Source organism: Salarias fasciatus, chromosome 3 (assembly GCF_902148845.1).
Source record: "Salarias fasciatus chromosome 3, fSalaFa1.1, whole genome shotgun sequence".
In the NCBI taxonomy this organism is placed as follows: domain Eukaryota; kingdom Metazoa; phylum Chordata; class Actinopteri; order Blenniiformes; family Blenniidae; genus Salarias; species Salarias fasciatus.
In genome coordinates, this window is record NC_043747.1 from 27,813,888 (window position 1) to 27,828,269 (window position 14,382).

Here is a 14,382-nt window from a genome sequence, read left to right on the forward strand (position 1 = left end):
TAGAATTGCTTGTTTTTTTCCAAATAAACATGATATAAAGCCTATTTGATATACATGTTAGCCTATCAAATACACTGTGGAAAAATTTACTTAACTTGTACTTTTATTCAATACTCTATCTATTTAGTGTTTGTGAATCAACCACCATGGTGAGTGGCACAATCCGATTTTACGCAGAGCTCCGTCACAGAGCAGCATCTCGGTGGTGATTTGGCTGAACTTTAAAAGGCTCAAAATGTCAGGAAAAAAAACAGAACTTCAGACCAAGTCAAAAATGATCCAAAAAAGTCAAATGCAGATTGTGTCCTTTCATATCACTTCACAACAACATGGCTTTCCACCTTAAATGGGTAAGTAGCCAGATAATTGGGCTAATAAAAGACGGTTCTGTTACTCAATTCTCATTTTTAATGCTGATGCTTTTATTTCGTTTAATTGTAATATTTTAGGTTATTATTATATTATTATTTTTATTTATCTAAAGGGCTAATTCTGTTTAATTTAGTGTTTGTTTTTGCATGGATGTTGCGCTGCAAAATGGACCAACACAGTGCAATTAAGCCTACTGCATTTAATTTGAGCAGATAATGTGAGAAATTGTTTAGCCAAAAAATGTGAGCTTATCTGCAGAGATTATAGATATAAATAAATGACATGCTTTAGCCCGTTTGTTAGAAGAGGGTTTGGTTCTGGTCATTTGAACTATACTTCATTTGTTTGATGTTTAGAGTTACCGACACTTTGTTCCAGTCTGTGTTTCAGCGTGTAGGGAAAAAAATAACTGTTGTTTTACCTGGCTGCACTGCTTTTTTTTTATTTATTTATTTATTTTTATTATTCTTAGTGCAATCAGGGCTGGCTGTAGGCATAGGCGCGCCGACGCTCCGTGTACCGTGTGAGCACCGCTCTGCACTGTGCTGCGCTGCTCAGACGCCCTGTGTAGGCACGCTCCGCGGCCCCCGCGGCTCCCCCCGCTCCGCCAAACAAGATGATAGATTCGACTATCAGTCGACTATTGGCAGAATCGGACGAATCAGATTTGACTATGGAAATTCTTAGTCGGGGACACCTCTACTTGTCATACTGCCTAGAGGTATGGGGAAACACATATAAAAGTAATCTCCAAACACTGATTAAAATGCAGAAAAGGGCCATCAGATTCATCCATAAAGCAGGATTCAGAGACCACACAAACAGATTTTTTCTAGAATTACAAACTCTGAAACTTCAAGATATGATCCAATTTAAAACAGCACAAATAATATTCAAAGTGAGAAATAATTTACTTCCTGACAACATAAGAAATCTGTTTACGGAAAGAGGAGGAGGTTATAGTTTAAGAGGGGAGCTGAACTTTAAAATACATCATGCCAGAACAACACTAAAAAGTATGTGTTTGTCAATATTAGGAGTTAAAATATGGAACAGTTTAGCAGATGAATTAAAGAAAAGTAAAACCATAGGCATATTTAAAAGAATATTAAAAACAACTTTTAAATAAATATAGGGATGAAGAACAGCAGTTTGACCCAGGGCGGGAATGACAGAGTCAATTAAAAATAAACAAACAAGCAAACAAATGTGTATGACTGTGTATATACATATGTGTGTGTCTGTGTGTGTGTGTGTGTGTGTGTGTGTGTGTGTGTGTGTGTGTGTGCGCGCGCGTGTGTGTCCATGTATGTATGTATGTATGTATGTATATATGTATATATACATATATATGTATATATATATATATATATATATATATATATATATATATATATATATATATATATATATATATATATATGGATGTGTATGGGGGAGTGTGTATGTGTGTTAAGTTAAGTTATAATATTACTGTAGGGGGTGGATAAAAGGGGTAGGATTAAATAAGTTTAACTTCTTCCTACTCCTTTTCGAACATGCAGATCTGTAACACATGTAGGGCGTTGATGCAGTCTTCGTTTTCTTTTAATTTTATTATGCATGTGTTTGTTTTTGTTTTTGGTGATAACCTATTTTCCATTTTCCTTTGCATGTTCGAAATTCATTCATTCATTCATTCATTCATTCATTTGTGGGTCCTGTGTATGAAAAGAATATTTGTTATAATATGTACATTGCCTTGAAAAAGTATTCACTCCCTTTGAATTCATTGACTTTTTTCTTAAATTTCATACTTTAAACATAAAGTTATAAAATTGGCATATTTTGTGAGGAACCAACATCAAATGGGACACAATTGTGAAGTGAAATGAAATTTATACAATGTCTTAAACTTTTATCAGAAATAAAAAACTGAAAAGTGGGACGTGCAATATTATTCACCCCCTATTCTCATAGTGGCTTCAGAAGTTGTCTGATTGTTTTCTCGATGATCAAATGTTGAGTTAAATAGAGTGTGACTAAATAGAGTTTACCTGAGTGCAATCCAATCTCAGAACAGATGTAGCTGGTCTGTAAGGGTCCCAATGGTCTGTGGGAGAAACAAATGCAAAACTACTCTCTTTCGTGCCACAAAATAAATCCTTCTGCTGAGGGGAGGTTTGAGGTGCCCTTTTTATAAGGCTACCTCCTGCACTGAAGTGCCTTCCTTCCCCTTACATTCTGGCCCCCAAACCCCCACCACAAGAAAAAAAAAAAAAAAAAAAGAAAAATCATAGTTTGGAAAGAATCTTCCTTTCTGGCTCTCCCCCCACAATAGATATGCATGAGCCAACAACCTTGCAGGTATCATGTCCTCATTATTATTAGATTATGTTTTTTTTATTTTTTTTTTAACTGTCCAGTCTGATGAAGACAATCAAAGTTCTAGATCAGGGTCGCCCAGCAGGATCAAGACCCTCCTGAACCAGGACTACATCCTCCTGCTTCAGACCTCCTCTAACAACAGAAACATCTGATTGAATTTCAGTGCAGACGGAACCTGAGGTAAGACGGCATGAAGAAATGTTTTGCCGCAGTGAGATTTATTAGTTGGCGAGCCAGCCGCCGCCGCTCCGACTCCTCGCGCTGCCCGGCGGACGCTCGTCATTTGGCACATGTCTGAGGAGGACCCAGAGTCTGGAATAATGAAGAATAATGAAAGTGAGGCTGCAGACGGGCCCGCGGGCGAGGACACTTCGTTTCCCTCCGCCTGCCCGCCGATCTCCTGTTTACAGAGAAAACCGTGGAGGTTTCTACCTGACCGGACGTCTCACATCACATCCGTCATGCTCTCCTGCCCCAGGGCATCATGGGAGGGCAGAAAATCTGGGCAGGGAGCAGAGAAAGAAGGAGACGAACCCTGCATGGCAACCAACCTGGCACGGTTCGATTCCCTGATCACATTATCAATACCGAAAACCAAATGTGAACGAAATTTCAAAGAGCTCACTGGAAAGTCTAAAGGAGGAAAAGATGCTAAATATTCCAGAAAAATACATAAGTGAAATGTTGATAGAAAAGCAAAATGTTGCCTAAGAATTTACTTTTTAAAAAAGGTGTAAAAATGCAAAAGTCATATTTTAAAAAAATGTTCAATAAAAATATCAAAATGTTCAGTATTCCTTCAAAATGTCAAATGCTTTAATAAATTGTCAGTATAACTCCAATATATCAAAATGCTGATTAAATATGTCAAAATGTTCAGTACAAATGTCAAAATGTTCAATAAAAATGTTAAAATACTAAGTAAAACTGTTAGAATAATCAGTAAATATGTTGGTGTTCAGCCAATATTTTACTAAACTGTTCAAATATACCCCCAGATGCGATCGCCATGAGCTTCCAGCTGAAATCAGCCTCGTGACTGTCAGACTCCGATGTGCTGATCATTAGCTTCTAGCTAATGCTAGCTGCTTAAAGCAGCCGTGAATCGGCGGGGGAGGCAGGAGTAGGGGGGTGGACAGATGTGGACGCTCGCAGTCTCCACCACACCTGTCCTCAGAGGACGGGAATAGCGCAAATCGGACACAAAGCCACAGATGTTGACGGAGATTAGGAAGACGGGATTAGACTCTTCGGACACGACAGGAAATGAGGAGTGTTGTTCCTGCCAGGTGCTGACGGGACACGTGAAGGTCCTGAAGCAGGCGACAGGAGGGCGGATTTAGCTCCACACAGGAGTCCTGCCTCCGTCAGGTCTGAGCTGTTCATCTCTACTAGAGTTTAGTTTAGTTTAGTTTAGTTTAGTTTAGTTTAGTTTAGTTTAGTTTAGTTTAGTTTATTTGGTCAGCAGATTATAAATTAACATACAGAATTATGTCCAAAATACAAAACAATATTGATCATTCATTGATCATCATCATCATCATCATCATCATCACTGTCATTATTATCTGCGACCAAGGGTTTAGGCTGAAGTAACAAGTTATATTGCCTAACCCTTTTCATAAAGTAAAGTTTCTACATTACCGGAAATGATAAATGAATGGAGACAAGAGGAAAGAGAAGAAAAAAAAAGATTATCTAGATCTATTCAGAACTCAAGGAGGAACTAGTTCACTGCAAAAACTCCAAATCTGAGCAAGCTTCTCAAACCCGCCCCGAGCGAAAACGTCTCACCGTACCCGATCCAAGATAAATCCACCCAAACATCACATCCCACCAAGATAAAAATGCCCGATTGAAGAGAAAACCCTCTGAAACCAAGAAAACCCCCACTCGCTCCACCAGCAGACTTCTTCACCAATTTCAAAGTTAAAGTATCTTGATTCAAGAAAAAAAACCTGCCAATAGAACAAGTGAAAACCCTCCCGATTCCACTGCGCCAACGCGTCCTCCCCCCCCCCCCCCACACACACACACACACACACACAGATTACAGAGATTAATTACAGAGATACATCTCTTCTTGTTTAATCTTGCTCTATTTTCATTCAATATGCAAGCACCTCTAAGATTATAGCGACTTTCTCTAAGTTTGAACATCTTTTGGATATAATTTGGAAGATTACTGTTGTATGCCCTATATATCACCATTAGGGTGTTAAGATCAATAATATCATGTATTTGTAATGTTTTTAACTCAGAAAAAATTGGATTTGATGGTGCGTAATAATCAGCATGACTGACAATTCTTACTGCCTTTTTTTGAAGTAAAAAGATAGGGTCAGTGTTTACTTTATAATTACTAATATTAGAGAAGAACCAACAACACTTTTTTAAAGTATGAGTAACCCAGCTTTAGCTACCTTTTGATAGCGAGTACCAGTACTGATCAAATGATATCAATAATATTTGATCTATACTCCAAATACCAACAATAAGTTGAGGCTGTGTGTTGCTTCAAGCCAACTCCAACAGCCTCCACCTCGACACTACGTCACCACCAACAGCCAACAGCTTCTGAGACACTTCCTGTTTTTTTCCCTCTCCACAGAGACACTTCCTGTTTTTATGTGTTGTTTCTGCCACGAGCCAGCTGATGCTATTTCAACCTGAACTGTGAAATGTGTGGTTATTTTCCCGGTTCAGGCGTCATTGCTGCTCAGCTCCATGTGTGCAGGTGTTGATGGAGTCGTTTGAAGCTACTTCATTTCTCCTGCTCGCCTTCACATCATTCTGAATGAAACGTGTTGTTCACACTCCATTAACTGGCAGATATTCTGGTGACTTCATTTATTCTGATGGGCACAAATGAAATGCTTGATTTAAGTCAAATGAAAACATTTATGTTTCATTTTGTTTCCAGAAAAGAAGAAAAGCATCAACTAGAACTGCCGAACAGTGACAGAAATATAAAGATTCCTTCCCGTTTCCCTGCAACCGCATTGCAGCATGTCGCAACATGCATCAAACACAGTCGCAATACAGCTGCAGCGCAGCTGCAACACATTCAGTGACATATGTCGTCCACTGGCATCCAGAAACGTCCCCTTCTCAGTTTTTTGTTTGGTAAAACCCGATTCGGTTCCAGCCATTCAGTGTCTGTGAGGAAACTCTCCAATGCTGCCTCCTCTCAGACATTCTTGGTGATTTCAAACACAAACTGTACATTTTCTTCTGAGAAACAGTTACCACGGTGAAAAGTTTTCAAAAATCTCTCAGTCTCCATGGAAACAGGGAAAAGGCAACATGTCTGAAACATTCAGCTCTGCACCTCCGAGAGACTTGAGGAATGATGGAGGATTAAGAGTGTTTTTTTTTCCAACTTTTTGCTCACATTTACGGCACCATCATCTGCATACAAGGAGAATATTTCCTCATACAGCACTGAGTGGAACACAAAGTTGGATGGAGGAACTTTTTCTCTGAAGATCACAGCAACAACCCGTCTCAATGCAAACTGTTTTCAACTACAGCTACACCGACGCGGATATCTGGTTTGATCCTTGTTGGCTAGCTCACTCTGGGCCACTATTCAATTTCAGGTGATGGTTTGTTGATGATTTCTCACAAAATGCCAAGAATCAACTCTACATTTTGAACAATTACTCAGCCATGATCATAAAATAGGAAACACACGTACCAACGGCGAGGTTAGCAATAAAGAAGTTGGTGACGGTGCGTAGCGTCTTGAAGCGGTAGATCACGTAGATGACCAGGGAATTACCCAGAACCCCCAGCACGATGATGGTGCTGTACGCTAGAATCAACACCACCTGCGACCAAACAGACAGAGTCAGCTCTGATTTCCTCAAAGCAGAGATTGGCTCTTAGCGATTAGCTCTCGCTAACGCGGTTACCTGAACGCTCAGCAGTCGGATGGGGTCTTCTGGGAAGTCGACCCCTTCGGAGACGGCGCCCGGGCCAAAGTCCTGGTAGCCGAGGAGCTCGTCCGGCGTGGCATTCGCTGAGCTGATGGCTTCCATGTCCGGTCACTTGTGGTCAGCTGTTGGCGCCATTTTATAGACTCATGTTCACGACCTGCAGGAAAACACAAAGGTTGAACTGATTTTTTTGGGACATAGTTTTAACTTGTAATCTTTGATTTTAAGCTGACATGTGCCGATCGGTTTGATTAATTTTTGGATTTTTTGTTGGAGGTTTGCACTTTTTTTTGTACCTATTCCAATCAATTTTGCATCTTCTTGCCACCATTTCGAATTTTCTTGGTTATCTTCCAAGTTCTTAAAAATCTTTGTGGTTATGTTCATCATTTAATTTGTTTTACACATTAAAATATCCAGAAATGGACGATTCCGATTCTGTGATGATTTGGTTTTCTGAGGTCTGTTTGTCTTGTTTCATGTCTGTGAGAGCAGGAAGGAGACCTGAGGGCGGCTCGCTTCATGAATCAGCCCAGTGGAGCGTGTGTGTGTTTGTGTGTGTGTGTGTGTGTGTGTGTGTGTGTGTGTGTGTGTGCGTGTGTGTGTGTTTGTCCCCCTGAGGCTGTTTGAAACGTCTGAAATCACAGATGTGTGCAAGCTCCACACAGCTGGTGAGACATCCACCCACCTGTGAACCGGTGTGTGTGTGTCTGTGTGTGTCAGGAGAGTTTCACACTTGCGTCTCGTGTTCATGGTTTTCTGACAGTTTAAATATGTGTGAGTGTGAGTGACACAGCAGAGACAGCAACACGGGAGATACCACAACACACAGTTAAAGAAGGAAAACTGTCCAACAAAATATGTTAATCACCATCAAGCCCTAATTAAATATGTAAAATTAACACCAAACATGTCAATCACCTGTTGTAAAAATAGCATCAAAAGATGCAAAAATGCCAAGAAAATTTGCAAAACTCCCAATAAAAGGTCTGTAATTATCCCAAAATGAATAAAACCACCATAAAACGATGGGAAATTTCCAACAAAATATAAGTTATCATCAAAAGATGTAAATTATGACCAAAATATGGAGAATTTAAAAGTAAAGATTGTAACTTTGCCACCAAAATACATAAATTGTAAAATAAATATGTAAAATTGCACCATAAGATGCAAGAGTGACACCAAAATAAAGAATATTCCCACTAAAGCATGGAAAACCACTGCTTAAACATATAAAATTGCTAATTCAACATGCAGAATAAAAAAAAAAAATTACCACCAACTTAAAGGTATAATGGATGATGTTTTAACCAATGAATTGCATGATGCGAATCTCAACTATTGGTCCATTGGTCCTCCAACATGTCAATCACGCTGGAGAAATGCTTGCGTAGCGCCGTCACGCGCTCGTTCCCGTTATCAGTGCATGCACATTCAGAGTGTTTATGTAGAGTGTTTATGTAGGCGTGCGGCACACGGAGCGGTGTGGCGTGCGGTGTGGCCCACTGTCGGTGTTCCTGCCCAACTATCCTTTAAAAAATTCCTGGATCCAGACAGTGATCCAGATCATCACTAAAATTTGATGAATTCTAAGTTAGCCCAAGACCCACCTTTCCACAAAGTTTCATTGCAATCCGTCCAAATCTTTTTCCGTAATGTTGCTAACAAACCAACCAACAAACCAACAAACTGATTACATAACGTCCTTGGCGGAGGTAATTAGAATTACCATCTAAAGATGCAGAATTGCCAACAGATAAAATCTAAAATTAACATGAAATTCAACAAATTTACTCCGAAAAGATGCAAATTGCCACAAAATTACAAACAAAAACTGGAAAAATTATCAATGAAATGTGTGGATTATCATCACAAGATAGAAAATACTACAGAGAAAAAAAGTAATCACTGAAAGATTCAAATTACCGCCAAAAGATGGAAATCTAGCGATAAATGAAGGGAAATCGTGACGTGTTTTCTCAGGAAAAGTGTCCATCCTCATAGTGATGGTGTTTGACTTTTGACCTTCTGGGTTGCCGTAGTTCAGCAGTCAGCCTCTTGCCTCAGTGAGTGAGCTTCCTGCTTGACCTGCAACTGCATGTTTGTTCCTGAGCTCTGTGAGTAAACACTTTGTTTCCTTCCAATGAAGAACGTGCCCTAGATCAGGTGTGTGTTCATGACAGCTTCAGCTGTTTGTTCGTCACATGACGCCACGATGGAGTGCCATGCGGAGGATGGGGTGTAGTTTGGTAAATGGTGTTGTTTGGTGCAATTTGATGTGCAGCTGGGGCGGCACAGCACAAAAACATGGACATTACCACAAAAAGATGGAAAATTACAATATAAAGATAGAAAATTATAACTACAAGATGGAAATTAAAAACTGAAGATGGAAATTACCACTGAACGATTGAACGATTGAAAATTATCACCAAAAGATGGATTATAGCATTAAAGCATGCAGTTACCAGGGAAAGATGGAAAACTACCTCTTAAACATGTAATTTTCCAAGGAAAAAATGGAAATTACCAACAAAAGATGGAAATTAACCAGATAAAGATTAAAAGAATACAACCTGAAGATGGGAAATTGCTACTACAAGGTGGAAAATAGCCACTTTTATTACTGACAAAAGAAGGAAAATTACTACTTGGAAAAATAAAACTACCACTTACACATGCAACTTACTAGGAAAAGATGGAACATTACCACCTGAAAACTAAATCAACACCAAAAGATGGGAAATTATCACAAAAAGAAGTACAATTACCTCAGAAAGAGAAAAGACTACCACCATAGAAGTGAGATATAAAATGGCCACTAAAATATGTAAATTGCAACCAAACGATGGGTTGAAAGTATGGAAAGTTACCAAGATAAATGGAAAACTACTACTTACACATAATTTATCAGGAAAAAGTGGAAAAAATAATACCACAAAAACATCTAAAGTTACCATCAAAGAATGGAAATTACCACCTAAAGATGGGAAGTGACCACATATTGATTGAAAAAAAAAGTTGCCATTACCAGATGAAGGTGTTAAACTACAATAAACAAAACCTAATTACAAAACCTAATTAATTAATGTAACGGAATTCCAACAAAAAGATGGAAAATGCGCACAGTACAAGAAGGAATCGTACCAGCCTCAAAATGTCCAAAACGTCGACAAATAGATGAATCAAAAATGAGTCTTTGTTTATTTGAGGTTTTAAAATAAAAATGCGTTGTCATAATATTTTCTTGATCCAGTTTCATTCATAAAAAACAACTCAACATCGATCTGTCAATATTTCTTCCTGAATCGCTGCCGCCTCGTTCAGTAAAACTCTTCCCTTAATGCTGCTCTTTTACTTCGGATCTGGAGGGAAATCTTCTGATCCTCTGAAGTTGGGCTGCAGCGGGACCCTCCTCCGGTGATGAAGCTCTCATCCCGTTAATTGGTCCCTCAATTAGCAGCTCAGTTCAGGAGCTTCACAGCAGATAATTAGTCATTAGTCCGTCATTAGTTCCTGCAGGTTTTCCAGCCACGTGGGATTTTCAGACTGAAGGAGCTTCAGAATCTGCTCAGTTCATTAAGCCGTATTGATTGATTCCATTTCTAATGCCGCAGCTTGTGAAGCCGCAGTCTGATGGATCAGATTCATTTCAGGAGGAGGTGGGACCAAAACAAACTGCTTCAAGTCAACCTATCCCATCGCTAAGAGGTTGAGAAAGGCTGGTTTTTAACTTGTTTGTTCACAGAGACCATCAAAACATTGAAAATTACCATCAGAAGAAAGAAAAATATGATCAGAAGAAGGAAAATTACCACCAAAAGATGGGAAACCGCCACCATAAGAAGGAAAGTTACCACCAAAAGAAGTGATATAACCACCAGAAGACGGACAGTTACCACCAATAGAAGGACGATTACCACCAAAAAACACTAAACTACCCCAGATTAGGACAAGACGATTGGAAAATTACCAATGAAACATAGACAATTACAACACAAAGACTGAAATTTAACACTGAAATATTGAAATTATTATAAAAACATGTAAAATGACCCCAAAAGATGCAAAATTACCATCATAAAATGGACAATAACTCCATAAAGATATGAAATTACCACCAAAACATTAAAAAAACACATTTGAACACAAAAATAGCACTAAAACATTGAAATTACCACAGAAACATATAAAAAAAATGAAAAATTACCACTGAAATATAAAAACTACTATCAAAAACATCAAAATCCCCACAAAAGATGCAAAACTGCCACAACACATGGAAAAATACTCCTTAGAGTAATGAAATAAACATCAGTAGATGTAAACTTACAACCAAAACACATAAAATTACCCTACTGAAGCACAAAATGATCAGTGAAATGTGGGAATGAAAACCAAAAGCTGGGAGCTGCAGCCTGTTTGAGTCTGGGCGGCGGACGAGCCTGCAGCGAGGAGAAAGGAGTCAGACGGAGGTGCAGACAGATCTGTCACCCCGCGGTTCTCCACGCCACGTCCCACACCGAGGTCACGGTTCTCCCCGGGTCGCACGTCAGGACGGGAGGCGGAGACGGGAAGGGGCCGCCGGCGCAGACCTCCGACCTCCGACGTGGAAGGTCGCGTTCCGACTCGGCTTCCCGTGAGAATCAATTATCGGGGCGGCGGCGGGAGAGTCGGCGAGTCCTTGGAGACGGCTCGTTAAGGGACGATTTAATGAGATCAAGACGTGGACGAGTCACACTCGGCTCGCTGGACCTGAGGCCAGACGTCACTCCGATTCCCGTCAGTCGGCACAGCAGAGCGACGCATGGGAAGAAGAAACGTCCATTCAGAGAAGTCTCTCCTTTTTCTGTGTTCTGCTATTTTCTACCGACGCCTGATCTCTGGACTCAATCATCCGCGTGGAACTTTGAACAAATCGACCCACTTTCATGTCAATGCTCTCAACTGTTTCCTGTAAAAACATATACAAGTACCACATAAAGAAAGAAATCACCAGAAACAGATGCAAAAGCACCACAGAATATTGTAAATTACCAACAAAATATGGAAAATTACTACCAAACGATTAAAAATGACCAACCAAACAAACAAAATGACCATCAAAATGTTATAAATGACCTTCAAAAAATATAAAATTATGGAAAAATACCATTAAAAGATACAAAATTACTTCAAGAAATGTGTAACTTACCAGCAAAAGATGAAAAATTACCACAAAAGAGTGTATTTTACCACTGAATGGTGGGAAATTACCACCGAAAGATGTAACATTACCTCAAACTGTTGTAGATTACCACCAAATGACAAGAACTTTACAACAAAAGATACAAAGACCAGGAAACCAGGAGGAGGAGACTGCAGGAGACCAACAAGACCAGAAGGCCAAGAGGCCACAACTCGGAGGAGCAGGAGGAGGCTGCAGAGGACCATGAGGCCATAGGTCTAGCAGACCAGGAGACCAGGAGACCAGGGGACCAGGAGACCCAGCAGCACATCATCGGCTTCGTTTCAGCTCAGTGGAGTTCCTCCAACAGCTTCACGTTTGCTCTTTCATTTTTCATGGCCTTGAATTTTTAACGAATCCTGAATGAAGCCTGTTCGAGCTTTGAAGGCCTTGAAGAAGAACTGAAATGCACCAAACCTTCCTGACCTGTGATCAAATGGAACGAAACAGGACCTTTAATGCAGAAAGTTCCACGTGTGAAAGTGATACTATAAAGTAGAAACTATTCCAAAGAACCACGGAGTCCCTGTACGAGAGGAGTCCCTGCCCTGAAATGCCAAATAACAGAATCTTGAGCATGAAGTTCAAAATGTGACTAATCAATATTGGAATCATCAATCACAATTCAAAAATGAATGAAGCAAAATGTCTGTGATCAAACTGAAGGCTGAGAGAGCTGCAGAGCAGCCGGCAGCACGGTGAGCATGGCAGCACAATCAGCAGGTCAAACGCGGATTAAACTCCTGCATTCATTCAACTTTCATGTGTCTTTTACTAATTAATCCAACACGACAGGAAACTGACTCTGCATTCAGCTCCACAACATAAAAAGCTTTTAAAGCCTTGAAAACTGGGACTGCCTGAAACAGAAGCCGCAGCGAAGCACAACAGCTTCCCAGGCTGCTTTCTCACCTTCACTCTTTTAATTATTAAGACAAATCAGAGGAGGGAGAGAATACAGGCCATGAAATATTCACAGCTCCCCGCAGAGTTCGTCCTGTGGGTCCAGACGAGCCGCCGTGGAAGCTCCTCTGCTAATCACGCTCCCGTCAGTCAAAGCGCCGGGTGGCGTTCACCGCCACGTCAACACGGCGTTCAAGCCAGCGCCGGCGAGAATGTCTGATTCCTCCGACTCCTCCGGTCTGGGGTGAGGGAAAACCAGCGCTCACGTCTTCTCCTCACAGCAGAACACAGCCGCAAAGCTCGCGCCAGCCTTCAGCACCCGTCCCCATCAACTAAAAACAAGTTAGATAAAAACCTTAACTAGTCCAAAACCAGTCCTGATCAACCCAAAAAGACTTGGGAGAAACTTAACTCGTCTATAACCAGTTCCAATGAACCACATAAGAGTTGAAATAAAAATAAAAACCTTAACTAGTCCATAGCCAGTCCTGATCAACCCAAAACAAGTTGGGAAATAAACCTGAACTAGTCCATAAGTAGTCCTGATCAACCAGATAAGAGTTGGAAGAAGAACTCAACTAGCCCATAACCAGTCCTGATCAACCCAAAATGAGTTGGGGAAAAAAACCTTAACTGGTCTATAACCAGTCTTGTTCCACCCAAAATGAGTTAAAATAAAAACCTTAACTAGTCCATAACCAGTCCTGGTCAACCCAAAAATAGTTAGAAATAAAATTCTTTACTAGTCCACAACCGCTCCATAGCCAATCCTTAATGACTGGGATAAAAGTAAAATAAATAAATAAATAAATAAATAAATAAATAAATAAATAAATAAATAAATAAAATCCAGTCATAATCAATCCAAGAAAGACACTAAGAAAAAACAACTAATCCTAAACAAGTTGTAAACCAGTCCTGAATAATCCATAAAAAAAAGCTGGAAACCAATCCTTGACTAGTTCCAAACTAGTCATAATCCAGTCCTGATCAACCAAAACACAGTTGCAAAAATCATTCACTCACCCATAGCCAGTTGTAAATAATTCAAAAATGGGTTAAAAAAAAAAGTAGTCCTAAAACAACTCACAATAATCTGACAGAAGCTGACAACCCATCTGTAACTAGTCCTAAACCGGCCTGCAGCTGGAGAAGGGACACCGTTTAGTGGGCGACTCATCAGACCTTAGTCAGAAAAGACTCATGAATCAAGTTTCAAACCGTTGACATGAGCCAAGATCAGAGAGAATTTTCCTGCAGGAAGCAGGAGAGGAACAGAAGATTTCAAAATAAAGGTATTGTCTCAGGACTTCCCTTCGTGCTATGATAAAAATTCAGGTGTGAGCGTGACTGGAGGAGTTGGAGGAAAGTAGCTCTTCCAACATGGCGGCGCCCGGACGGCGGCCCGTCGCCTCCTTATCAGTTTGTCTTTTAAATGCCAAAGCGGTGTAAATGTCAGGAAAACAGCTGCAGGTGGAATTAATGTAATTATCTGTGGCATTTGCACCTCGTGAATAAATAAGCTGCTTTTGTTTTCTCTCCTCCTTCTGTCGGCAGGATTTAAAGTCT

The 14,382-nt window shown here is 40.2% G+C and overlaps 1 protein-coding gene across 1 annotated transcript in view; it reads right to left on the reverse strand.

Annotated features, from left to right (window-relative positions):
- Window positions 1-6,782, reverse strand: part of npy2rl (neuropeptide Y receptor Y2, like) — a 10,667-nt gene extending 3,885 nt beyond the window's left edge. The window contains exons 1-2 of the mRNA XM_030084634.1: window positions 6,657-6,782; window positions 6,440-6,572 (exon numbers count right to left, since the gene is read on the reverse strand). Coding sequence (XP_029940494.1) covers window positions 6,440-6,572; window positions 6,657-6,782 — 259 coding nt within the window. The remainder of the gene's footprint in view (window positions 1-6,439; window positions 6,573-6,656) is intronic.
- Between the last annotated feature and the right edge of the window lie 7,600 nt (window positions 6,783-14,382).